Source organism: Poecilia formosa, unplaced genomic scaffold (assembly GCF_000485575.1).
Source record: "Poecilia formosa unplaced genomic scaffold, Poecilia_formosa-5.1.2 Scaffold504, whole genome shotgun sequence".
Classification (NCBI taxonomy): domain Eukaryota; kingdom Metazoa; phylum Chordata; class Actinopteri; order Cyprinodontiformes; family Poeciliidae; genus Poecilia; species Poecilia formosa.
The window spans coordinates 68,200-96,186 of NW_006800443.1; the positions used below are offsets into that span (position 1 = coordinate 68,200).

The window sequence follows — 27,987 nt, forward strand, 5'->3', positions numbered from 1 at the left end:
CGTTCAGGTTCGGCCGGAGGCGTTCAGGTTTCTTCGGTCGGAGACGTTCAGGTTTCTTCGGTCGGAGACGTTCAGGTTTCGTTTCTTCGGTCGGAGACGTTCAGGTTTCGTTTCTTCGGTCGGAGACGTTCAGGTTTCTTCGGTCGGAGACGTTCAGGTTTCGTTTCTTCGGTCGGAGACGTTCAGGTTTCTTCGGTCGGAGACGTTCAGGTTTCGTTTCTTCGGTTGGAGACGTTCAGGTTTCTAACGTAAACGGGGACAGTCACTCTGAAAGGTCTGAAACCACATGATTGGCGGATCTCTCTGTCTCCCCTGCGAGTCGTTGGGGTCACTGTGACTTGGCAGTTGCTTTTTGACTCAACCAGGGTTGTGTCTAAAGGTCTGAGTGATTTTGAAAGCTTTGTTCTTGGTGGTTGTTTTTCCTGTTTACCAAAGACGGCTATAATTACTTCTCAGTCAAACTATGCGGCAGGTTTAGGTGGAGCTTTTTCTAAACTTAGCTGTTTAGTTTCTGTCTGTAAAAAGATCTAAACAGGTTCTGGTTGGTTGCCTTTGCTCAGATTCCTTCTAGAGATGCATCGAGAAATTGACCTGTGACTAGAATCAACTGATTTTTCCTGTCACTCAAATATCCAATTTTTTTCCAGTCAGTAAATGCACCACATGACACTCTTTGAAGCTGCTGCAGAGTAAAGACTTAAGCTAACAATTACTTACTAATTGAGTAATTGAATTGGCACCTTCTGCAGATTTTTCATTTAACCTCTCAAGCTGATTTTATACAAACGAAAATGCAAATAAATAAAATAAATTTTCTAAACGACAAAATAAACGTTATTGCCTAAAATGCACTAGCATGCGCAGCATTTTTTTTAGTGCATACTTAATCATTTGTAGCAAAGAATGTCTTTGCAGCTAAAAAAAATAAAAATACATTTATTATCAACATGGTAAAAGCTCAGCTCTTTTGGTTTGATATCAGTCCAGCGTAATAATCTGGTGATTATTGTTTTGATAATTCAATTGCACAAGGTTATTAATAGGAGATTCTTTTCCTGAATTTGAAGCAAATGAAGTTAAAAATGCCACCTGAGAACATCTGGGTAGGACAAATTTACAGACAATTATGGGTTTTTAATCATAAATACAAAATGCATTTATATTTTGTACAGTTTTGGCGTAGTTACTGTCCATGTCACATGACCACACGAATGCCACACGACCAACCTTTTGTTATATAGCTGATAACGGTATGTTAAAAATAAAAACATTAGCTGATACCGATGTTGGTGCTAATATAATTTGCATCCCTAATTATCTGTCTGTGGTGTGTTTACAGAGAAATTTTGAGGACATATACAAAGAAAAAGCAAAAAGCACCTGTAATTTCAGTTACTCAGTCAGGCTGCGATAGGGCGAGAGAGAGCCAAACTTTAAGCAATTAAGAAGAAGGCTGAATGGAATACATCCAAAGTTCTTTTTTATAATTTTGAGCATTTAACATGTGCTTTATGAGATTAGCCGTTCGGCTAATCCAGGTGAGAAGGAATAAATTCAAGTTCAAAGATACTTTATTAATCCTAAAGGGAAATTTAATGAATTTAATAAATTTAAATGTATTTTATAAACCTTAAAGTTGCAGGATAGCAGCCATTCTGTCTTTGATTTGAAACGTGTATTAAATGTTAAGAGTATAATGTTAGAACAAAAACAAAATCTTCTGTAATGTCTACTTTCATGTCTTATTAGTCTCAAATAAATGCACTAAATATATTAAATAAAGCACTCAGACTAATTGTATCTCTAACATTGTTGAATTTAGCTACTTTAAGTCTGCTACTTTGAAACGGTAATAAATTATCAATAATCTAATGCTTTAAAGTAGATTTAGTTCTTCCCACTGCAGTGAGTTTGACCTTTATATATATATATATGTATGTTTGTTTGTTCTTAATCAAAATACTGTTTGCTGAGAATGAATGTTATATCATCATCTAGAAGTATAATTATTAGTGACCACTAAATAAAACAAGTGTTGTTGGGTGGGGAATCCTAGAAAGTCAGATTCAAACATTTCACTCCCGACACGTAGTTTTATCCATTCATACTTTCATTTTGTTCTCATAAGCAAAACATTTTAATCGATTGCTCATTAAAGCAGCACAATATTTGGAGAGTTTGTTACTGTAACATTATTGTGTCCAGTGATTTAACTGCATTGACTGCAATAAGTTTTACTTTTTATTTAAGTTCAGGTTTCGGACACTTTGTGTTTAACGCAGAATAAAACGGTTTAGAAGGTTATAAGGTTGTAAACTCATTAATAAACTATAATCAAGTTGTTTTAGTGCAGTCAATAAAAATCTATTTTTCCAATAGAGTTGTTTGCTATGAAAGCAGAAAGACATCAACTGTTTTAATTGTTGTTGTTTTTTTGTCAAGTTATGTAGTTTTTGCAACATTCAGTGTTATCCTTCTGACTACCAGGAAAAAAAATATTGTCCAATCACCATTTTTTTAAATCCCACAGTCTTTGTAAGGTAATGAAATGTTTTCTGCACTTACTTTGTCTCTTCCCATAAAATGTGTTATTACTGATGAACGCAATTTTTATGAATTAGAAAAAGATGCGTACAAAAGTCCCACCCCTTCACATGTGGTATCACTGAAAAGCCCTAAATGTCCTCTCCAGACACCAAAAGGAATTAATTCAGTAGAATGCAGCGGGTGGGAGATATTCAAGTTTAGACATGTCCTCTACAGAGGACAAAAATGAACTACTGGTAGTCAGGAGGGTATAATAGTGTTTCACTTATTTTACTGATATTGTGCAACCAATTAATAGGTTTATTTTTAGAAAATAATAGAGATGATTAGTAATAAAATGTTAATCTCTGAACAGTTTTTATTATTAAACTCCATTTTGTTTTATTCCGGTTCGTTGGAATTGATTTTCATGAAATATGACAGATCAAAATAACTCTGTCATCTCCTGCTGCTGGATGTGATTTATGCAAGTTATAAAATCACATTTTCCCACTGATGACCACAGATAAAAGAACACAAACGGTAAATCCTTACATGTGAATAGCAACAGGTGTTTGTTGGATGACGAGACCAAAAAATTCACTTTGTCAGAATTGTTGGGATTGCAACTTTTACTGTTTAGGGTTAGGGTTGAAAATATTATTAAATGCAATTACTTTATGCATTATAGGTATAATATTGAAGGCAGTTGAGTATAGGAATAAAAAAACACCCCCACATTCAACACCTCTAGTGAAGCCTCGACTTTTTCTTCAGTCACACCTTGAAACGGTTCAAAATATCTTTAGTCAGACTGGTAAACAAAAATCCACAATTAACGACTAGTTAGACCAGGCTGGGGGACAACGCTGCAACGATTATTCAGATGAATCACGATGAATCGATTATTGGAATAATCGTCGACTAATTCAGTAATCGATTAATTAAAAAGGCAAATTGTTGAAAGAACAACATTCTCAGAGCAGTAAAAAAATAATAAAAAATATATTATGCATTTAAGATTTAAAAAAGAAAATATGTAAATATATTTTACCCAGAAGGAACTCCTCAAATGGCAGTTTTAGCTTCGCTTTGTTCAAAATCAGTAAAAAAAAGAGAAAATCTCTTACTAAGTAGTGTTTTCTACTCATTTATTAACTAGTTAATCCAACAGAGCAGTAATACTCTGTATTGATGTCAAGTCAAGCAGAAAAAGGTGGAGTTTAAATAAATTTAAGCTGCAGATGCATCCTATGCTACAAATGATCAAGCGTGCATTAAAGGAATGGCATTGTAGGCAATAACATGTTTATTTTGTTATTTTAAATCATTTATTTAATGTATTTCTAATATTGCATAAAAAGGTTAAATGAAATGGCATTTTTTAATCCACCAGAATAATCTGTGGTTTAATTGATAACTAAAACAATCGTTTCAGTCCATTCAGGAGGAACAGCTGAGTCTGTGGTTCAGTTAAACCTGACCACTCGTCTGGTTTGGGGGTCCCTGAGCGAGTTAAACTGTTAAACAAGGTGAAGACACCTGAGAGGAGAGCTGGAATATCTTCCACAGACGGTTGTGGGTCATTCACACCAGCCCCGTTTAGTCCGCTTTAACCCAACTCCAGTCCGTTTGTCTAGAAAGTCCAGTTCGTTTGCGGAGGTGTGAATGCTAATCAAACTCTGGACCGTCTTAAAAACCTTCGTCTCTGTTTGGTTGAAGTAAACTCTGGCTCCAAAAGCAGGACGCAAACCACAGGACAGGGCATTCTGGGTAAATGCAACGAAAACAAACACGAAGGAGAACTGCCTCATTGTCTTTCACCAAAGACAAAAGAGAAATCCTACAACCTCTAAAATCTGATGCTGCTTCACATTTTGTGAAGAAGGAAGTTGTGCTCAGTCTCTTCTTCAGAGGTTTGGTGTCACTTCATATGAGAGTGACAAAATGATCATTAAGTGATATAAGAAGAAAGGAAGTAGGGATGCACGATGGTATCGGCTGATATTAGCTGTGAAATTTAATATCGGCCATTCGGTCAAAATAATTCGATTTAAAAGGTATTTTTATGGCAAACCAGTGACGATGACGCCTGAAGCACAAAGTCAGAAACTGTTGAGTATTAACATTTTCTTATGACTGATGTGCTTCTCACTTGTTGCTTGTGAACAGGTTTAGTTTTGTGAATATTTACAATGAGCTCTGGTTGATGTCTTGGAGAGCAGATGCCATGAATAAATTTGACATTAAGCATAAGTTGAAAGTGTTGCAACATTTTCAGCCTCATTTTTAGCATTTGCATTTGGTAGCATCATTTTATAATGCAGTATTTTAATTCCACAGTAGAGAAAGCATTATAGTTTCAGTAAGTACATGAAAAATATCGGTGTTGTTATCAGCCAAAGTAGTTTTAGTATATTGGCACATAAATATCGACCAAAAATCCAATATTGTGCATCTTTAAAAGGAACAAATGTTGCAACTTTGGTCCCCAATCGAGAGTCTGTCACCTTCAAACTTCCATGAATGTAATCTTCTCCTTGTTCCTTCCAGCTCCTCTTCCTGAGTTTCCTCCAGAGCCAGAAACTCCTGAACAAGCGTCTGTCCCTCCATCTCCTGCTTCATCCTCCTCTCCCTCTCACTCGCCCCTGCCTCCCCTTTCTCTCCCCTCACCCCAACCTCCTCAAGAGGAGCAGCAGGCCGATTCCCTGCCTCCAAGCCCCGCCGCTCCCACGTCTCCTTCTCCGCCTCCGCCTCCTGAACCAGCCGCTGTCCCTCAGCCGGCCACGCCACCTCCAGCTTCTCCTCCTCCTCCTCCTCCTGCGCTGCCTCCTCCGTCCTCGGCCCAGAAGGAGTCCCCCATGCCGTCGCCGGAGTCTCCTGCGTCCCCCGAAGAGCCCCCGGCCCCTAAGATCACGTCTCTGCACCTCGCCCAGAAGCAGGAAGATGCAGCCATTGTTGGAGAAAGCGAGGAGGATGAGAGCGAATCTTCAGAGAAAGGGACGAGTTTGTGGTGCGGGTGGAGGACATCCGGACTCTCAAGGTGTGTTTGTCTAATGAGGGCAATGAGTCAGGATTACATTTTTGTAAAACTGGGATTTTTTTCACCAATGAATTTCAGCCCATTTAACAAGCTGGTTTTACAGCTTCTGCTTATTTGAACTTTAAACTCTACGACGGAGTATTAGAGCCACGCTAATGAAAAACAAATACTGGTGTGACTAAAGTCAAAATATTTTGACTTCATTCTCATACGTCTTTTTCATAGTATTACAAATATTTTCTCGTAATAGTATGACTGTAATCTCAAAATATTATGACTGTTTGTGTATTATTCCTTCTTCATTTCCATACATGTTTATTCTGGTAATATGAATTTATTCTCGTAATGTTATGACTTCATTTTCATATGAGTTTATCTTGCAATTTTACAAATTTATTCTTGTGATACTATAACTGTAATCTGGAAATATTAAGACTTTATTCTCATTGTTTAGACTTTATTTTTGTATTATTTTGACTTTATTCTCATGCATGTCTACTATCACAATATGAATTTATTCTGGTAATGCCATGACTTTATTCTCATCCACGTTTGAAATGAGGGATGCTGAGCATCTGGTGAAGTTTTATAAATTAGCAAATTCTGCATTTTTTTTAAATTCAGCATTAAAATGATCATAAATAGCAGGACTTTAAAACAATTGTGCAAATAGACAATTGTCTATTTAGAAGAAAGAACCACAGACTCGTGATCTTGACGACTATAGAAGATTTTTTTCCTCATTAAAACGTAATTTTAAGAGGTTCTTTTGACACATTTGCACTTTAATACTCTGTCAAACAACTTACAGAAGTGATGATTGCAATAATGGCCGCTTTTTGAGAATATTTTCTGTAATTCATAACTTCCTTTTTAGAAAAGAAGAGAAAAAATTGATTGAATCGGATCTTGTATGAAAATATCTGAGTTTTTGTTTTTAGTCTGTACCGGCCAGCCATAGTGTGCAGTAGGTTGTAAATGTGCGTCTCTGTTTCTGTGACTGAACCGCTGTGCGTCCTGCGTTTGTGCACAGCTGGCTCTGCAGACGGGCCGCGAGCCGCCGCCCATCTGGAGGGTGCAGAAAGCTCTGCTGCAGAAGTTCAGCCCGGAGATCAAAGATGGCCAGAGGCAGTTCTGCGCCACGAGCAACGTGAGTTCTCACCTCCCAACGGCCGCTAGCCGCCCCGTTTCAGCTTTAACTCTTACACGCTTAGACAAACACATCATCTTATGTTGCTGCCTTTACAAAATTCTGAAAATATGTTTCTGTTCTAGTATCTCGGCTACTTTGGAGATGCTAAGAGACGCTACCAGCGGATATATGTGAAGTTTCTGGAGAACGTTAACAAAAAGGATTATGTGAGGGTTTGCTCCCGGAGGCCTTGGCGGCGATCTGCTCCCGGACTCAGGTAACTTTCCTTCACCTTAACATTCGGTGCACACCTAGCTCTGAACTTTAGCCACGGTAGAATAACATAACATCATCAGCAAATGGAGTAAGTTGCAGAAAATGTTATGGGGAAAAAAAGTGTGACCGAGGAGGAAGCCTTGTGGTACACCACAGGCACCTTCTCAGCTGAAAAGGTTTTTCATTCTAAACTGAATTGTCCTTTTGGGATAAATAAAGTATCTTGAACTTGAAACACCAGTGGGTCCTACAGTGTATTCTCTATATTATTAGAGATCAGCATTTGTTATTTTTCTAATTGGCAATCATTTATTTAGTGCTAGAAGTTAAGCTTCCAGTTATATTTTACCTAACAGGCGACAGTCCCTTCCTAGAATGGCGTCTCCACCTGCCACCCAGGCGCCGCCGCCGCCTCCACCGAGGGCAGCAGAGAAAGACGAGCGCGTGACTCCACCTGTCCATCAAGAACAAAAAGAGAAAACGTCCAAACCCGCAACCACCACAGAACATCAAGTGAAGAAGGAGGCTGCAGCTGCTGTGCCCAAAGCCAAGGAGAAGGAGAAAGAGAAGGAGTCTGAGAAGGAAAGAGAGAGGCTGAAGCGGGTACAGATGCAGCAGGAAAAGGCGGAGAAGCGGATACAGATGCAGCAAGAAAAGGCGGAGAAGCGGATACAGATGCAGCAGGAAAAGGCGGAGAAGAGAGCACAAATACAGCAGGACAAGGCGGAGAAGCGGACGCAGCCTCAACAGGACAAGGCGGAGAAGCGGACGCAGCCTCAACAGGACAAGGCGGAGAAGCGGACGCAGCCTCAACAGGACAAGGCGGAGAAGCGGACGCAGCCTCAACAGGAAAAGGCGGAGAAGCGGGCGCAGCCTCAACAGGAGAGAGCGGAGAAGCGGATACATCCACAGCAGGAGAAAGCGGAGCGGCGAATACAGCAGCAGCAGGAGAAGGTGGAGAAACGCGCTGGAGCTGCGGACCGCGGTCGGGCGAAGGAGGATAAGAAAACCTTGGAGAAGAAGGAGAAGGAGAAGGCCGAGCGACCGCCCAAGTCCAAGTCGACCAAAGTGAAGGCCGAACCTCCACCCAAGAAGAGGAAGAAGTGGCTGAACGTTCCCTCATCCGTACCTTCGTCTTCTGACTCCGACTCCTCTGACGAGGCGGCGAGCGAGAATGAAAGTGAGATATCAGTTGGATTATTACGCCCTGCGTCTTGCTCAGTCTGCTTTTTCCATTTTCCAGCTGTAAACCGTTGCTGTTTCCCCTCTCAGTGCCGGTTAAGGGAGGAGTGGACAACCGGGCCATGAGGGAGATGTTCAGGAGCTACGTGGAGATGCTGGTGAGCACGGCCCTGGACCCAGACATGATCCAAGCTCTGGAAGACACAGACGGTGAGAACGCCTCCGTCTTTCTGATGCACCCATCCGCTTTCCTCACTTCTGACACCAACAGAGTATCTGAGGTTTATCAGTCAGTCACATCTAATATTATGTGGGATGCACATTTCAGCAACAAGGCATTTCAAAATGCTTTACACAATTACAAGGCCATAGAGCACAGTGAACAATTGAAAGACCACATTTTGCCATTGTTGCACATCAAATTGTTGCTCAATGTTTCATTGATTATGTTTCAAATGCAACATCTCTAACCACTCAGTGTTTCAGCTGTTTTGCAGTTTTCAGGAAGTTTGTTCAGAAAACTAGTATCGGCTGATATCAAGCCGATCAGAGCAAAACGGCTCTGATTTGACTTTAAATGCTTCTATTTATTAAACAGACATAAAATGTTCTGAATTACAAACTTATTTGATAACTGCACCAGTACAGCACACTCACTTACACTATTAGCTTCACAAACTTTGTAAAACATTTAAAAACAACTTTATTTTATTCAGTCTGTGCAAAATAAATATTAAACTAAGAAAAATGACAGGTACACTCCTTCCTCAGACATTTAAAAAACAAACTCAGCCTCTAATGGTTCAGAAAGTTCAGTTAAGATTTCTACATATAATATAAAATAAATAATAAATCACTGAGTAGAAAGCATAGAATTAGAATGAATAGATATTGTGGATCTGATAGCAGATCTGGAATTGAATATCGGGACCAATACAGATATGAATACTGAATTGGTGCATCTCTAGTTTCTCACCGATGAGACTTTCCTGCCTGTGTGTAACGTTCAGGCGGATTTATTTAAATACATTAAGTTGTTTTGCCTTTAAAATAGGAAGTTGGGTCAGGTTGAATAACCGGCACCGCTGCCAAGTGTCAGCTTGCTGGGCCAGCTGAGCAAACTTACTTCAAAGCAGAAGAGGATTAGTCGACTGTTGAGTTTGCATATTCATACCGGCCCTTTAATGAGTTCCTCAAGCTTAAATAAACAAGGTGTGACAGTCTGGAAATGCAGATCCGCAGCCAGAACGAGTCGCTTTACGTTTGGCCCTTGATATTAAAATGACTGGCAGCTGCATGAATGATGAGTAATGGAGACTTTCCTCCCCCTGATTGGCCGGCAGACGAGCTGTACCTGCCCCCGATGAGGAAGATCGACAGCATCCTGAGCGAACAGAAGAGGAGGCTGTTGAGGAAAGTCAGCATGAGTTCCCAGCACCAGGTAATCCGTCCTGCCTGGCAGCTTTCATCAGTTCAGCTTTTTCTTTATTTTGGGCCTTTTCTTGATTTAAATCCTTGAAAATGCTTGTGTGTTTTCAAGGATTGGATGTTGGTGGATTTCTGTGTAAAGTCCTTGAAATTGCATGATATTTAAACTGCAGCGTTTGGCAGCAAAGTGGAATTTAAGGTTTGATTAAAAGCCTACATTTGGAAAATATTACTTATATCTGAAAGCAGGTTATTTAAGGATGAGATGCAGGCACATTTTTCTCACTGTCTGAAGTTAAAACTTCTCTTGTTTTAAATCAGTATTTCTAAAAAAAATTTATTTTTCAACTTTTTCAGACCAGTCGGGTTGTGTGTGTGAGACTTTTCAAAGCATGAACATTTGTTATGTTTTAGTTTACCTTTTCCTGCTGTACAATGTATAATACTATCACATTATATTATTAATAAAAGTGATAAATATCATCATATAGTATTGAACTGAAACTGTTTTCCTTTGTTCGTTTGGATAGTTTTTTTTTTCTCTCCAGAGTTTTGCAGAAAATGTTTGAAAACCAAAAAATGCTTGAAAAGTTCATAAATTTTACTGTGGGAAACATTTACAACCCCTTTTATATGCATGTGACTATTATCTACATGCATCTTATTATTAATTTACTTACATCTGTAGTTGTCAGTAAATTTAAATCTGATCGCAATGTTTATTTGATGCAGTAATTTATTTCAAAATAAAATTTGTTTGCATCAAATTGATGTTTTTCTTTTCTTTTTAAAAGTCACTGAAATCACAATCTTTGACTTTTTTTTTAATCCAGCTAAATACTAAATAAAAACTTTGAAAAAAAAAAAAATCAAATCAATCCTTCTACTGTTTAATGTTTCAGTCTTGGTAGCTAAAAAAATCAAAACCATGAAATAAACTACAACTTTTGGCTCCTTCTAAGCAACTTTTCCCCTGTTTTTGTTTGTCAGGATGTTCTGCATGCTTACCCCCAAATGATGACGGACTCTCTGGACACCGTAGTGGTCAGGGTGCGGCTGACCGGCGACGCCTACAACCGAAAGACCCTCAACAGAGTCAAGAAAACCCTGCCTAAACCACAGGTAGTGTCACAGGACATGGATCATTTCATTACCAGACATATAAAAACATTAGATGTTGAAATTAGACATAAAATACTGATATAAAGTCTAGTTTTTGTCCAGTCTTTAGCATAGATTCTAGAAATGTCTTCATGCACCTGCAAAACGTCGACTGCACATCAGTCCGAGAAATCTGTAATTGTTTTAAGTATTTGATAAATATTTGCAGTGAAGTAGAAAACGGTGTTTCTGAATATTTTTCTACTGTCAAAAATTAGAGAAAACATCAAATTAAATGAAAATAAAACTCTTGTGATTGACGCATCTCGACAGGAATAGCTGTAGCGTTGTGTGTGTTTATATATAGACACTGAAACTTTGGTTTGACAGAATTAACATTTGCTCTAAATGGAGAGCAACACCTGCTGCAGGTTTGCAGAACAGCTTCACGTTTTCTCTCTGTCACCCAAAATAATTCAGACTATCAGAATTAAGTTACGGCAAAAATGTGTGAAAGTGTTGAGGAGGAATCCTGGGAAATTTGGAAACTTCTAGTGGGAGCGCAGCTATCAGTTATACTTCTGTGTTTTTATGTTAATTTAGACAATTTATTTGTAAATTTTAAGAAAAAAATTGTATTGTGCTCATATCTTTTTCACCTTTTGCTGCCTTCCACTATAAAATTTCAGTATATTTTATTGAGGTTTAATTTGTAATTGTTTAAGTAATGAGGAAAACACCTGATTTTTGATGTATTTTTGCTGGTTAAAATCTGTGACATATGTTTTTTTATTGTTTTTAATTGCCTATTTTTGGGCAAAACATTTTTGCTGTAAAAGAAAGAAAACTAACTCTGCACATCCCTCTGTGCAACACGGTGGTGGCAGCATGATGGTGAGGATGGAGCATATTTCAAACATGTTGGAGGAGCAGAGGACTGCGCATCACCATCCTCAGCTTTATTGGACGATAAACTATCCTAGAAATTAATGCGATAAACTAATATTTTTGTGTAATATAATGATAATGACATGATAATCCAAATATTCCCTGTCAACAATCAATAATTTCTAAACTATGGAACTGGAATATCTAAAAAACAAAATAATAAATAAAATGGAGAATAAAAACCAAATGCAACCAAAAATATTATTAGGCTCAGATGATAATTAGGCAGAATTGTTTTGTGATTTTTGAGCTTATTTTGATTTATCATGCAATTAATTGATTTATTTCAAACATTCAGTCAGAGATTGAATGTTTGAATAATTTTTCTTTAATTTTCCAATAACTCCTGCTTCGTTTCTTCCTTCAGGACCTTAAGCTGTCGTCTGAGACGTACCGGATATACAGTCTCTACCACTCCCTGCATCACTATAAGTACCACACCTTCCTGCAGTGCAAGAAAGAGGTCAGTTACGCGTCCAGACTCCTCATTTTTTAGGATTTCTGCGTTTTTGGCGTGCTGAAGGCTTTGCGTTTGGCTCAGAGCTGCCTGTGTTTGCGTTTGCAGACCAACACCATCGAGCAGGCGGCCGAGGATCCGGGCCAAGAGGAAGTGGTGCAGCAGTGCATGGCCAACCAGAGCTGGCTGGACACTCTCTTCAGCTCCTTCATCGAGCTGCTCACACTCAGCACCAAAGCCTGAGTCCGCCTCAAGAGGAGACACACAGAGCTAACTTAAAAAAAAATGGAAAAAAAGAAATAATAAATAAATGAAATGAGAATCTGGAGGAAAAGCCCAGATGAATCCCGCTGTACAGCCCCCAGACCCTCTTTGAAAATCTCTTCAAATCCGAGCAGGAAGTTTTCCAGGCCCTCGACGAACACAAGAGGGCCTGTTGACCCGACCTCGGACGCTGGCCTGTTTTTATTTTGTCTTGTTGTTGACCAATCACTAAAGAAATGTCTTACTTTGTGAGAGTGGGACCCTTCTGGAAGAAAGGAGAGGAGGAACCGGATCGTTGTTTAAAACAAAAAAAAAAGAAAAAAAAGATGGAGAGAGAAACCAGGAGGAGCCGGAAAACCAAGTCGACGGAGGAGAGTCACTGACGTCTTGTTAACTGTGTGTCATAAAAAGACAATAGTTCAAAGAGAAACTATTACTGCTTAGTTTTTACATAAATTATTTTTTTGAAAAGACTAACATCAGCTGTCGGCTTTTGAGAAGAGAGGAAGGCGGCGGGAGTGCTTTGTGCTTTTTGAGCAGCGCGATCGCGGATAGCGGCGTGAGAGGTGTTGGGGGGCGCTCTCTGGTCGTCATGAGCTTACGTGGACGGGCAGCACCAGTCGGCCGTGTGGTAATATATGAACGCATTTTTATTATTTATATGAGGAGGTTTTTAACTTAAAAACTCTGACACGCGCTGGTTTGCTGCCCCAGACGATTTAAATAGCTTTTTATTTTCCACAGGATCAGTATACAATCATAACCCACATATCCGAGTCGTCTTCCCCTCTATACAGAAGAACAGGCGTCGAGACAGAACTATTGTATCAAATACAGTGGGTGTAAAATTGAAAAAAATTAGGAAAAAAAAAAAAGAAAAAAGAATGGTAACATTTATTTGAAACTTAACATTGTTGTGCTTCAGTTCAATCATCAGTCATGCAGGTGCAAAGAAAAGAACTATCCCTTTCCCGTGTGGGAAGGAGGAGTATAAATAAGTAATATTTAAAGAGGAAATAGTCATTTCATTTTTATCATTTTGATGTCTGTGCATACTATGACTTATTTTGAAAACAATCTGATTTTCCATAAAAAAGGAAAAAAAAGATGTGTAAATACTGTACAGTTCTTGATGAAACTCTTTGTCCTTCTGTACATTAACTCTCCTGTATTTGAAAAACAAATAAAATCTACAAAGAACAAATGGTTTCATTTCCTCCAGCTCAATGTCGAGGCTCAGGGGAATGTTTCCCACATCTCGTCACATTCCATTGTGAGCTAGAGATAAATTATTTCTAAATTCTTTCCAATTAAAATATTAAAGATGGCTGCATCATGCTGTGTGTTGGTTAAAGATGGAGATAAATCCTGTAAGAAAACTGTTAGAAGCTGGAAAATGGCTGAAACTTGGGCAGAGGTTTGCATTCCGCAGGAAATTAACCCTAAACGTACCGCCGTTGCGACAACTGAATGGTTTAAATGAAAGGATATTTATGCGCTAGAGTGGCATAGTCAAAGTACAGACTTGAGCCAAATTGAGAAAATATAAAATGACTCACAGCTGCTCTACCCATCAAATCTGACAGAGCTTGAACTGATGAAGAAGAATTTGCCAGTACTCAGGATGTTTGAATACAAATGCACACCACACTTTTCAGATTTTTTATTACAGAAATTGAAAAACTCTACCTTGTGTAGATCTGTCGCACAAAAAATCTTGATAAATTTAATCGTTTAGTTTTTATGTAACAAAGTGAGGGTGAAAAGCTTGAAGGGTGTGAATACATTTACTAAGCATGGTATGTCAGAGTGCATTTTTCAGATAATCAACAAGTCATGCAACAAGTCAGCTGAAATCTTGCAGAATAAATTTGGCATTTCTTTAATGTAAAAACAGTGAATGTACAAAAAAAAAGGATCATAGAATCCAGTTTAGAACATTTATCGATGTAACACTTGATAAAAGTAAGCTAGATAAATATTTTACAGCTACATTTGAACGTAAAACAAATTTATACTAATTCACTCAATATCTAAAACCGCTTATACTTGTGTGGAAGTGCTATATGTTCTGCAGAAATAACGCAATTTGACAAATAAATCACTTTAATACTGTTAAATCTTCGTACTTCAAAGTGCATAACGCTGGTACTCAGAAGTAGGCACCAGCCTCGTGAGTGTTTGTAGGCACGGCTTGCCTGGGCAAGCGTGGCTCGACGTGCTGACGTCACATCAGGAAAACGAAACAAACAGACGGAGTTTCCCGAGAAGTGAGAAGCTCCGAAAGTCAGAAATCAGGAGGTGTCAGCTTTTTAAGAAAGCCGCATCTCGGATTGGAGGGCAGCTGGTCGCCGTCCCCCGCCGTGTCTCCACCTCTGAGCTGGTTTTTCTCTCTTCGGGTTCCGAAAACGACCACTGGACCGACCTGAGCCGAACGAACCGAACCTGCATCACTAAAAGGTACGAGAGGATCAATTATTCTGTTATTGTGGCGAAACATAAAGGTAGTACACATACAATACATTTAAAAAGACTGAATATTATTGAAAAGTTTATGTATGTCAGTAACTCTATTTGCAAAGTGAAGCAGATTTTACAGATTAAATACATACAGAATGATGCTGTCAAGCATTTATTTCTGTTCATGTTGATGTTTTTCTGCTAAGCACTACTGAAAACAGCATTTAACTTTCTAATATTACAGAACAGCAAGAACATTTTAATATAGAAATTAGGCTTAATGAAAAGTGTAATAACAACCGCCTAATGGTTTTTTAATTTCTGCTAAACCTCATCAGAATGAATAAGATATTATTATGCATTTTTCACTATTCATATATCAGACGTGCATATTTTAAGTATTTTAATTCTATATCAGCTTTATTATCATAATACGTGATGCAACTATTACACTTTTGCTGGCTTCAGTCAGTTTCCTCTTCCTTAGTTGTAATATTTACCAAATATCTCAACTACTTGTTTTTTTTTTCATGAAATTTCTGATATTTTAGAGGAAGTGGGGAGAAAAGCAGCTACATGGATTCACTTTCGAGACTTTATTTAAAGAAGGATTTAATATAACCTCTTCTTAATTTGTAACTTATTATAACCTTTATTTACCAAGGACAAATGCCGCATTAAACTATTTTATGAAATAAATGCTTGCATGATTTTTTAATGTGTTAAAGTAACAATTTTCCATATATTAAGTATTATATGTATTCATGATTGTACAAGCTAATAAAGTGTGTGAAAAAAATCTTGTATCAGGATTTATTATTAGAATATACAGTTCTGGAAAATATTAAGAGACCAATTAAAATAATCAGTTCTCTGATTTTACTGTTTATGTTTGGGTAAAAATGAATGTTGTCCTTTTATTCTATGAACTACTGACAACATGTCTCTGAAATGCCCCCCGAAAATTTAGTATTTATTTGCAGAAAATGAGAAACGGTGAAAATAACAAAAAGATGCAGAGCCTCAAATAATGCAAAGAAAACAAGTTCATATTCATTTAGAAACAACAACACTAATGTTTAACTCAGAAATCAGTATTTGGTGGAAAACCCAGGAGGTTTTCAGTGGGCTCTTCGTTTTTCCCAGAGCAACCCAGTTAATATTTGGCCTGAACTTTGCTTTGCTGCAATTTAATGTTAGTTTCTGTTTTCTGTTATTCTTGTAAAACGCAATCGAGATCTTGAAGTTTGTTAACAGAAATGAAACAGAAACTGTTTTATGCTTGTAATTTTTTGTATCAAACAAAACACTCAATATCAAATGTTTGTACTTGAGTTTTCTCTTATCTGTTATTTTTTTCCTGATATAAAATGCAACTCACTCTGACAATGAGAAAATATCAACAAATCCACCTTCAAAAATAATTTGTTGAAAAGATAATCACATTTGACAATTTTTATATGTATATTTAACTTTTTAAAATGTTTATTTAGTAAAACATTATTTGCTATTTAAATATCAGACAGATACCCATTTCCTTCTGATATTTTATGAAGGTGATGCTTTCAAATAAGAAAGGTGTTTATCGATGAGGAAAATTCAGAAATTGGCAACAAAAAGAAAGATTTGCCACTTTGCCCCAGGAACAGTGAGGAAGAGGAGGAGGAAGATGGTTATTGAGGTAAATAAATCTCAGGAACGACTAACGAACTTTGAATGCATCTCTACCAAGTCATGCGAGTTGCCAAGAATGTGCTTCTTCCTGTCATTAGATGACAAACTTATGCTAATGCGCTACTAGCTAATGTAGCTAATTTTAGCGCTTTAGCACTTTTACTAACTCTGAAAACACGTAGCACACATACCTTCCTCTAAATGAATCTCCCAGATAAATTCTGAAGCATTAATTTACTTGGTAATCGACTGTTAAGTACACATTTGTATTCATGCTCTTATTGTGAAGAGGATGAAGACTGTTTATACCGCAGTTCTATTTCCTCTCCATGTGTTTGCTCTTTTTGCCCCAATAAATTGAGTAACTTTAAAGCAAGAAACATAAAGGGACAACATAAACCACAGACACAGAAGGCATTTATATGTATGTAAATTAGCATTTCAAAATGAAATTGGTGCTCGAGGGTTGTAGTCTTTAAAAGAGATATACTTTAAATTGAAGTTAATGCTTTAGCATTTGCTTCCACTAAACTGTGTTGGTGTAGCGCTTTATTGTTAGCAGAACTAATGTTTATAATTAGTGTTCTAGGAATAGCACAACTAGCTTTTTAGTTAGCAGAGCCCACCACTGGTTGACAGTTAAGATCCGCTCTTATTGAGGGTGTTTTTAGGACCAGAATAGTTCAGGGATCACTTTAACATTGGATAAATTCCCTATAATCTGTGTGCGATTCACACAAGAAAAAATCTGGATGACTGTGGCACTTAGATTTCGAAGAAGATATGTGTTTTCTAAAAGTTTGATTTCAGATTCTGTAAAGCTGCCTGGTGTCGACAGCATCTGTTTCTTTTGGTTTTACAGAAATGGCTCATTCAAAACCACTGCTGATCCCATGGCTCAAGTCCAGCATCGACAGTAAGAGGTATCCAGGCGTCCATTGGACCAACCCTGAGCAAACCGAGTTCTGCATCCCATGGAAGCACGCGCTGAGGCAGGACTCCTCCAATGAGGATGTTCTCATCTTTAAGGTCATTAAAAACTAGTTATTTTCTCCTACTGTACGACCTTTACCAGTGCAAGCAGCTTTTCTTCAGAAGTCACCTAATCAGAAAATAGAGAGTAGCTGTGTGTATTTTAATATATAAAACATCTTTTTTATACCATCTCTACTGTAAAGCACAGTAGTGGCTGCGTGATGCTGTGGGGATGATTTTCTTTATCAAAAATCCTGTTGGCGGCTGTAAAACACTCCAACAAATTAATAAAAGGAGGCATAAAATAATACATTTCTGTCAGAAATTCACAGATTCAGTGAGTAAAAATGTGTTTATTACGTTAAACGTTATCCACCTTATGCAAAACATCAATTAATTCATGGCAGTTGCATTATTAGACCATGACAGTTGTATTTAAACTTAATTTTAAAATACAAACATGGAGTAGAGAAGCCAAAATAAGTTAAAAGACTAATGTTAGCCGAAATGATACTATTATTATGTAGGCTTATAAACATAATAAAGGTTGCTTTGAACTACGAAAGTTAACCTGAGGTTTTAAGTAACAAAATAGATTAAATGTTAATGTTAGCTTAAATGCTATCATGTGTCATGTTGGTTTACACTATCAATCATATTGAGTAGCATTAACTTAATCTATTCAATTAGTTATTTAATTAAATGCAAAGTAAAAACTAAGGCATGTTTTATATAGTACTAAACCTAATTTATTGTAAAATATAAGTCAAAATTAGCTAAAAGGCTAAAGTTAGCTTCATGCTGTCATGATTATGTAGGCTTACAGGCCTGGTAGTATTGAACTGATTTAATGTTAACCATCTTTAACTCAGTCCATTCAGTAAGTTAACTTTAGCTTTTAAGTAAAAAATTAGCTCAAATGCTATCATTAGCATGTTGTTTTACACTAATATGCTAAGTAACATTAACTTAATTCATTCAGTGAGTTATTTTTATAGATATAGTCCTTTCTCTGGCTCTCCATCAATTTGGCTGAAAATCATTGACTGCTTACCTTCCATCTTAAACCCAACTCATGCTACAATGGAGATAAATGACAAGATGTAAAAATGTCTGTTTTGTTGCTCCCCCTGCAGGCCTGGGCGGAGGTGAGCGGGAACGGCCGGGCTCAGGGAGACCCCTCCGTCTGGAAGAGGAACTTCCGCAGCGCCCTGAGAGCGAAGGGCTTCAAAATGGTGTCCGACAACAAGAACGACGCCGCCAACCCACATAAGGTCTACCGCTGGCCGGAGGAGTCGGCGTCAGGAGGTGAGGGGTCAAGATCCAAATGTTCCTGATGATTATAAAACTTAAAACTGTAACAATCTGTTTACTTTTCTTTACCATCAAAAGCCCCATCGTCTTCTAGATCCCAGGAGCAAGAAGACGCCAATGTTCTGAACGGCTACAATCCCCAGGGGGTACGCAATGATGCAATGTGTGTGTGTGTGTGTATATGTGTGTGTGTGTGTGTGTGTGTGTGTGTGTGTGTGTGTGGACTTTGAATTTTAACACACAAGGACATAAGAGACCACAACATGGAAAGAAAAAGTGAAAAAAAAAGTCAAATAATCATCACTAGATTGAAGTACGGATTGCTTGTAGGTCATGTTGTTTTTTTGCAATAGTTAAAGTTATAAGAGTACATAAATCAATAAAGAATAAAATAAATACACAATCAGACATAAAACTAATTTCATTCATTTTATTTTATTCACTCAGTAATAAATATGAACAGTTCATCTAACTAATATAAATCGTGAATGAAAAGAAGCCGAAAGAAGCATAAACTCCATTCATATGAAAAGAAAATCAGCTTTCAGATCAGAAGATGTTCCAAATATACAAAACTTACACAACAAAACATCAGCTCATTTAGTCCCATATAGCTTCATCATCATAATTTTCTCATTTCTTTTAAATGCAGAAAAAGATTTATATTTTATCTCACTGTCAAAATAATCCCTTTAACTGAAATGCCTTTCTGAATTAAATTTTCAGTTTGTTTTAAGTTGTATTTCTCTTTCTCCACATCTGTTTTGCATAGTGTTTGCTAAAATTCTCTTTGTACATACATTTTAAATTATTGAATACAAGACCTTAAATAATGACGTGAACATTTATATTTGGATTTTAAATGTTCGATTACCGTCTCAGATTTCTGTTCATATCCTAGTTTTTCGTGATGCATGAATTAATGATTAGTTGCAGCAAAATGACTGAATTTATTGAGATATTTCTGTGATTTTTAGAGTGGGGTTGTGCCATTCTTTACTGGACCTATTTATAACCCAGAGGACATTCTGATCGCAGGTAAACAAGGAGCTTTTATTCTGATTCACCCATCACTGTCTGATTTTATTAAAGCACATTAGTCTCCGTCAGCAGAAAGCCCAGGCAGCCAGGATATCCTCCAGGAGTGTCTGAGAGGACTGAACATCAGCCCTGGAGCAGGTAGTCTCCTCATCTCTGCAGCAGAAAACAAACCAGCGGTACTTTCCCCGCAAAAAAAAAAAAAAAAAACACTTTCCCATTTTCACCCAACTTTTCCACAGAGGGCACCACAGGCTTTCAGCCTCCTACTGAGCAACAGCAGCTGCAGAATCAGCTCGTGATTGGTGCGCACCCGTTGCCCGGGCAACAGCAGGATCCAGTGATGTTTGAGGGTGCAGCCCGTGAAACTGGGTTGCCAGAGCAACCGGCACGTCCAGCAGGGGGGGGAGCGGCGGAGGGGGGGAGCTACGGCGACGGGCAGCAGGCAGCGCAGTTCCTAGAAACGGTGAACCAGACCAGAGATGGAGATCATTTCAGTGAGTCACTCACTCTCACAGGAAATATTCCTGAAAAAAAACGACACGAAGCAAGAAAAACGACCAGAAGTTTACATACATGCACATCATGGAGGTTTCTGGGGAAATTCAGCTTCCTGTTTCTGATAACAGAGTTTGTACAGGTGCCAGAAATCCTTAGAAATGCTTTAATTTCAATTAAAGTACTTGATTCTATGCAAACCTCTTAATATTGAAACTGCACAGATTTGTAATAAAGTGCAACCTCTCTCTCTCTCTCTTTCTCTCTCTCTCTCTCTCTCTTTTTCTCTATTTTTTTCTCTCTTTCTCTCTCTCTCTGTGTCGCTCTCCATATATATATTAATTAATTTTACATCAGAGTACATGATACATGTTACGGTACGTTACATTAGTGGAAAAACACAAAACAAATGAAACAAAAAAAAAGGTATAACAAGGAAAGAAACAGTTTAGTAATTGTTTTTATATACTAACAACATAACTGAGATAATCCTAAGAATGTTTAGTTATTTATTTGGATTTAGACACAAAACAGTCAGAATTCTAATTGACTAATTTAGTTTATTTTTTTGCTGTAATTCTTCTCTTTGTGCGTCTCCAGAGACTCATTTCAGGGTGGCTGTGTTCTACAGAGGGGTGAAGGTTTCTGAGCAGGAGGTTCCCAACGAAGCTGGACTTCGCTTAGTTTACAGGTATCAAGAAGGAGACAATGTTTGAGTTGCTCAATGTTCCAACACGAATCAGGAAAACATGCAGGAAAATTTCAGCCAAACCTTGATTCATTCACTCAGAAATAACCCTTCATTTATAAAAGTCAGAATTCTGACTTTTAATCTCAGAAGATCAAAGGTCATCAGGCACTGCCCATCACCTAGCAACCGAAGTGGAGCTCCATTGCGTTTTGTCAGCTAGTTTTATCACTGTGTTTTTTAAAATGGCTGCTGGAAAAGACGAGTGTTTTGTTGTTGACTTAGCATCCAGAAACCACTTGCTGATTGTGCAGGAGGCTCTACTAAAGCTTTTCAAAGATGTATGGTCGTATAATGGTTCATCTGATTGCAGCTATTTTCACTTGTGAGTGTAAACGTTGACTTCAGGCCAGCAGCAACTTATTTGGATTTAAAGTGACAAAACGCCCTAAAACAACTCAAAATAGGCAGAACTGAGCAGACTGAAATCTCCTCACCTAAGAATGATTTTGCGTCACCCACAGATCTATGCTAACCTGTTCTCAGAAGTGCTACAGGTCACCTTTAAGGCTCTTCACCCCACTCTTCTTCTTCCGTCTCATCATCACGTCAGGCCTGATGTAAACGATGCAGTTTTGGATCATGAGACGGGCCTCTGCATCGTCTCTCTGCCGCGCCCGGTTGGCATCCTGGATCAAATCCAAGCCTCTCTGACCCAAAGGATCCTGGACAGCCTGGGCAGCCTGGATGTGGGCATGTCGCAGCACGTGATCTACGGCCAGCGGCGCGGCGACGTCAAAGCCTACTGGAGCTTCTCCAAGTTTGACAGCAGCATGCAGCCGCGCGAGATTTCTAAACTGAATCCTGAACCTCTTTACCAGGTGAAGGACTTCATCCGAGGTGCGTACGGAAACATCTGCCTTTAAGGGAGCCTGTGTGTGACTAGATATGCAGCATGTTATCTGTTATTTCCTGTAGGATTAATGGACTTTTTTGATGGGAAGGAATCCCCAGCGTCCTCCATGTTCTTCTGTCTCGGGGAAAAGTGGCCTGACCCGGAAAACAAGCCTTGGGAGAAAAAACTCATCATGGTGGAGGTGAAGGAAGGCTTTCATTTTAAATGACTGAATGGAAAACAGAGAAAACTGAACGTAAATCCTTTCAGTTGTCAGGATCATGAGTTTGACTCGTCTCTTTTCTTCTCTCTCAGGTGGTTCCCACTTCAATGGAGCTTCTGAAGAACGCAGCTGTTGAATGTGGCGCCTCCTCCCTGCGGTCTGTGGAACTGCAGATGTCACTGGAGGAAATGATGGATCTTTACTGATGAGTTTGTTTTTGTCCCTCTTTCAATGTGAGGACATCTCAGTTTATTATGTTTTTATTTGACCCCAAACAGATCCTGCAGAAATAATCACCACATTGTCGCTGCGTTAGCTGGGACTGAACAAAGTAATGCACGTGACTATAAATATGTTTGTTTTTCTCCTTTATCTTTGGATTTCGATACACAAAATGAATAATTTGTAAAACTTATTTGAGTCCCTTCAAAAATATGGTAGTTTTAAAATAATTTCTTGCAATGAAAACATCCACCACAGATTCTAATTCACTCGTTGGTGATTATATTGTCCTGATTATGATCTTATTTACTGCAGAAAATAAATGTTTTCATCTGAGTTTAGTCTTCATCTGGACCCATTTGTTCTTGTTTCTTGTTTTAATTTTTTAAACTATGGATTAACTGTTTTCCCTTTTCTTATGTCATTTCTTGTTTCACATCTGCATTTATTAAATGCCATGTTCTTCTATTTTTCCCATTTTGAATTGTCATATGATGTTTCAACATGATGGAAACAGGATGTCATGAATAACTAATAAAAAATTTACAGATTGTCTTTTTAACCCATAAGAACGGTTTAGAAAATGCTTCATTACTGTCCATTTGAATTTACTGTGAAATTTAACTAATTTAGGCTTTAGGCCACTAGGGGGCAGGACATTTCTAATATTAGCCTTGCTGTGTGCTGAATATGCATCAACAGGCAACAGTGGTACATTTGACGATTGTTCTTTTATTTCAATGTGGGATTGTGCTACTGCAAAAAAATGTGAATTTGTCTCAGTTTGTTTTCAAAACATGCTGCAGTTTTATATTCATCTGTGCTCCATGATGTCCTGTTACATTAAATAATTGGTGCAAGCTGTAAACTTCATCTCATGTTTGTAATCTTGGCTGATCAAGAAATACTGGATAACTTTAGAAAGGGCCATCTTTTTAATACACAGAGAACAAACTGCAATAAAACACTGATGTCATAATCACAACGAAACTGATTTCTTCTCAGGAACTACAACACAAATAAGAAGTGAAATCTGAAGTCAGACCAATGTGAAAGGTGCTCTACATCTTGTTTCTTTAAATCCTCTTTATCCATCCGTCACTGACAAACAATTTCATCTTTTGTCCTCTGTTGTTCCAATCAGAGCATCCCATTCCTGTACCGACCAAACTGGAGAAATTAAATGTTTACAAAACCAAATCAATAAAGTGGATTCATGAGGTTGTCGTGTTTCAGTCGTCTTTGTCTGATTCTGCCTCGTTTTCCGACTCGGACTTTGCTTCCTCCAGACCCGCCATCGGGACCAGCTTCCCCTCTTCATCCATTCCCATCGGCTGGATGATGTTTTCTCTGCAAACAGCAGATCAACACGCGGATAAATCATGTAGAGGAAATGGCGGTTATGCTTTGTTTTCTTTCAGGAGATAAAAAAGCTTCACAGCCCAAAGAGCTTGAGATCAATTAAATTTGTCAAGCTTTATAAAGCGCCATTTACTTAAAAATACGATATAAATGTGTTTCTTTTATTGTGNCGTCTTCTAGATCCCAGGAGCAAGAAGACGCCAATGTTCTGAACGGCTACAATCCCCAGGGGGTACGCAATGATGCAATGTGTGTGTGTGTGTGTGTGTGTGTGTGTGTGTGTGTGTGTGTGTGTGTGTGTGTGGACTTTGAATTTTAACACACAAGGACATAAGAGACCACAACATGGAAAGAAAAAGTGAAAAAAAAAGTCAAATAATCATCACTAGATTGAAGTACGGATTGCTTGTAGGTCATGTTGTTTTTTTGCAATAGTTAAAGTTATAAGAGTACATAAATCAATAAAGAATAAAATAAATACACAATCAGACATAAAACTAATTTCATTCATTTTATTTTATTCACTCAGTAATAAATATGAACAGTTCATCTAACTAATATAAATCGTGAATGAAAAGAAGCCGAAAGAAGCATAAACTCCATTCATATGAAAAGAAAATCAACTTTCAGATCAGAAGATGTTCCAAATATACAAAACTTACACAACAAAACATCAGCTCATTTAGTCCCATATAGCTTCATCATCATAATTTTCTCATTTCTTTTAAATGCAGAAAAAGATTTATATTTTATCTCACTGTCAAAATAATCCCTTTAACTGAAATGCCTTTCTGAATTAAATTTTCAGTTTGTTTTAAGTTGTATTTCTCTTTCTCCACATCTGTTTTGCATAGTGTTTGCTAAAATTGTCTTTGTACATACATTTTAAATTATTGAATACAAGACCTTAAATAATGACGTGAACATTTATATTTGGATTTTAAATGTTCGATTACCGTCTCAGATTTCTGTTCATATCCTAGTTTTTCGTGATGCATGAATTAATGATTAGTTGCAGCAAAATGACTGAATTTATTGAGATATTTCTGTGATTTTTAGAGTGGGGTTGTGCCATTCTTTACTGGACCTATTTATAACCCAGAGGACATTCTGATCGCAGGTAAACAAGGAGCTTTTATTCTGATTCACCCATCACTGTCTGATTTTATTAAACCACATTAGTCTCCGTCAGCAGAAAGCCCAGGCAGCCAGGATATCCTCCAGGAGTGTCTGAGAGGACTGAACATCAGCCCTGGAGCAGGTAGTCTCCTCATCTCTGCAGCAGAAAACAAACCAGCGGTACTTTCCCCGCAAAAAAAAAAAAAAAAAACACTTTCCCATTTTCACCCAACTTTTCCACAGAGGGCACCACAGGCTTTCAGCCTCCTACTGAGCAACAGCAGCTGCAGAATCAGCTCGTGATTGGTGCGCACCCGTTGCCCGGGCAACAGCAGGATCCAGTGATGTTTGAGGGTGCAGCCCGTGAAACTGGGTTGCCAGAGCAACCGGCACGTCCAGCAGGGGGGGGAGCGGCGGAGGGGGTGGGCTACGGCGACGGGCAGCAGGCAGCGCAGTTCCTAGAAACGGTGAACCAGACCAGAGATGGAGATCATTTCAGTGAGTCACTCACTCTCACAGGAAATATTCCTGAAAAAAAACGACACGAAGCAAGAAAAACGACCAGAAGTTTACATACATGCACATCATGGAGGTTTCTGGGGAAATTCAGCTTCCTGTTTCTGATAACAGAGTTTGTACAGGTGCCAGAAATCCTTAGAAATGCTTTAATTTCAATTAAAGTACTTGATTCTGTGCAAACTTCTTAATATTAAAACTGCACAGATTTGTAATAAAGTGCAACCTCTCTCTCTCTCTCTTTCTCTCTCTCTCTCTCTCTCTTTTTCTCTATTTTTTTCTCTCTTTCTCTCTCTCTCTGTGTCGCTCTCCATATATATATTAATTAATTTTACATCAGAGTACATGATACATGTTACGGTACGTTACATTAGTGGAAAAACACAAAACAAATGAAACAAAAAAAAAGGTATAACAAGGAAAGAAACAGTTTAGTAATTGTTTTTATATACTAACAACATAACTGAGATAATCCTAAGAATGTTTAGTTATTTATTTGGATTTAGACACAAAACAGTCAGAATTCTAATTGACTAATTTAGTTTATTTTTTTGCTGTAATTCTTCTCTTTGTGCGTCTCCAGAGACTCATTTCAGGGTGGCTGTGTTCTACAGAGGGGTGAAGGTTTCTGAGCAGGAGGTTCCCAACGAAGCTGGACTTCGCTTAGTTTACAGGTATCAAGAAGGAGACAATGTTTGAGTTGCTCAATGTTCCAACACGAATCAGGAAAACATGCAGGAAAATTTCAGCCAAACCTTGATTCATTCACTCAGAAATAACCCTTCATTTATAAAAGTCAGAATTCTGACTTTTAATCTCAGAAGATCAAAGGTCATCAGGCACTGCCCATCACCTAGCAACCGAAGTGGAGCTCCATTGCGTTTTGTCAGCTAGTTTTATCACTGTGTTTTTTAAAATGGCTGCTGGAAAAGACGAGTGTTTTGTTGTTGACTTAGCATCCAGAAACCACTTGCTGATTGTGCAGGAGGCTCTACTAAAGCTTTTCAAAGATGTATGGTCGTATAATGGTTCATCTGATTGCAGCTATTTTCACTTGTGAGTGTAAACGTTGACTTCAGGCCAGCAGCAACTTATTTGGATTTAAAGTGACAAAACGCCCTAAAACAACTCAAAATAGGCAGAACTGAGCAGACTGAAATCTCCTCACCTAAGAATGATTTTGCGTCACCCACAGATCTATGCTAACCTGTTCTCAGAAGTGCTACAGGTCACCTTTAAGGCTCTTCACCCCACTCTTCTTCTTCCGTCTCATCATCACGTCAGGCCTGATGTAAACGATGCAGTTTTGGATCATGAGACGGGCCTCTGCATCGTCTCTCTGCCGCGCCCGGTTGGCATCCTGGATCAAATCCAAGCCTCTCTGACCCAAAGGATCCTGGACAGCCTGGGCAGCCTGGATGTGGGCATGTCGCAGCACGTGATCTACGGCCAGCGGCGCGGCGACGTCAAAGCCTACTGGAGCTTCTCCAAGTTTGACAGCAGCATGCAGCCGCGCGAGATTTCTAAACTGAATCCTGAACCTCTTTACCAGGTGAAGGACTTCATCCGAGGTGCGTACGGAAACATCTGCCTTTAAGGGAGCCTGTGTGTGACTAGATATGCAGCATGTTATCTGTTATTTCCTGTAGGATTAATGGACTTTTTTGATGGGAAGGAATCCCCAGCGTCCTCCATGTTCTTCTGTCTCGGGGAAAAGTGGCCTGACCCGGAAAACAAGCCTTGGGAGAAAAAACTCATCATGGTGGAGGTGAAGGAAGGCTTTCATTTTAAATGACTGAATGGAAAACAGAGAAAACTGAACGTAAATCCTTTCAGTTGTCAGGATCATGAGTTTGACTCGTCTCCTTTCTTCTCTCTCAGGTGGTTCCCACTTCAATGGAGCTTCTGAAGAACGCAGCTGTTGAATGTGGCGCCTCCTCCCTGCGGTCTGTGGAACTGCAGATGTCACTGGAGGAAATGATGGATCTTTACTGATGAGTTTGTTTTTGTCCCTCTTTCAATGTGAGGACATCTCAGTTTATTATGTTTTTATTTGACGCCAAACAGATCCTGCAGAAATAATCACCACATTGTCGCTGCGTTAGCTGGGACTGAACAAAGTAATGCACGTGACTATAAATATGTTTGTTTTTCTCCTTTATCTTTGGATTTCGATACACAAAATGCATAATTTGTAAAACTTATTTGAGTCCCTTCAAAAATATGGTAGTTTTAAAATAATTTCTTGCAATGAAAACATCCACCACAGATTCTAATTCACTCGTTGGTGATTATATTGTCCTGATTATGATCTTATTTACTGCAGAAAATAATAAATGTTTTCATCTGAGTTTAGTCTTCATCTGGACCCATTTGTTCTTGTTTCTTGTTTTAATTTTTTAAACTATGGATTAACTGTTTTCCCTTTTCTTACGTCATTTCTTGTTTCACATCTGCATTTATTAAATGCCATGTTCTTCTATTTTTCCCATTTTGAATTGTCATATGATGTTTCAACATGATGGAAACAGGATGTCATGAATAACTAATAAAAAATTTACAGATTGTCTTTTTAACCCATAAGAACGGTTTAGAAAATGCTTCATTACTGTCCATTTGAATTTACTGTGAAATTTAACTAATTTA

At 38.3% G+C, this 27,987-nt stretch overlaps 2 protein-coding genes across 2 annotated transcripts in view; both read left to right on the forward strand.

Annotated features, from left to right (window-relative positions):
- LOC103156830 (proline-rich protein 12-like) overlaps positions 1 to 13,560 on the forward strand; it is a 29,020-nt gene extending 15,460 nt beyond the window's left edge. Inside the window, 10 exon segments of the mRNA XM_007579017.2 lie at positions 5,080 to 5,511; positions 5,514 to 5,569; positions 6,603 to 6,719; positions 6,845 to 6,978; positions 7,334 to 8,157; positions 8,250 to 8,369; positions 9,503 to 9,600; positions 10,578 to 10,709; positions 12,004 to 12,099; positions 12,202 to 13,560. Of these exon segments, the coding sequence (XP_007579079.1) occupies positions 5,080 to 5,511; positions 5,514 to 5,569; positions 6,603 to 6,719; positions 6,845 to 6,978; positions 7,334 to 8,157; positions 8,250 to 8,369; positions 9,503 to 9,600; positions 10,578 to 10,709; positions 12,004 to 12,099; positions 12,202 to 12,336 (2,144 nt within the window). The 3' untranslated portion in view covers positions 12,337 to 13,560.
- Positions 13,561 to 14,384: 824 nt separating this feature from the next.
- irf3 (interferon regulatory factor 3) lies at positions 14,385 to 27,930 on the forward strand. The gene is made up of 19 exons (XM_016664668.1): positions 14,385 to 14,861; positions 17,354 to 17,520; positions 18,603 to 18,774; positions 18,859 to 18,926; positions 19,758 to 19,818; positions 19,891 to 19,959; positions 20,061 to 20,315; positions 20,917 to 21,007; positions 21,618 to 21,904; positions 21,983 to 22,101; positions 22,215 to 22,327; positions 23,830 to 23,938; positions 24,766 to 24,826; positions 24,899 to 24,967; positions 25,069 to 25,323; positions 25,925 to 26,015; positions 26,626 to 26,912; positions 26,991 to 27,109; positions 27,223 to 27,930. Exons 2-19 carry the CDS (start codon positions 17,356 to 17,358, stop codon positions 27,334 to 27,336), a joined length of 2,505 nt encoding a protein of 834 aa, XP_016520154.1. The 5' UTR covers positions 14,385 to 14,861; positions 17,354 to 17,355; the 3' UTR covers positions 27,337 to 27,930.
- Positions 27,931 to 27,987: the final 57 nt, after the last annotated feature.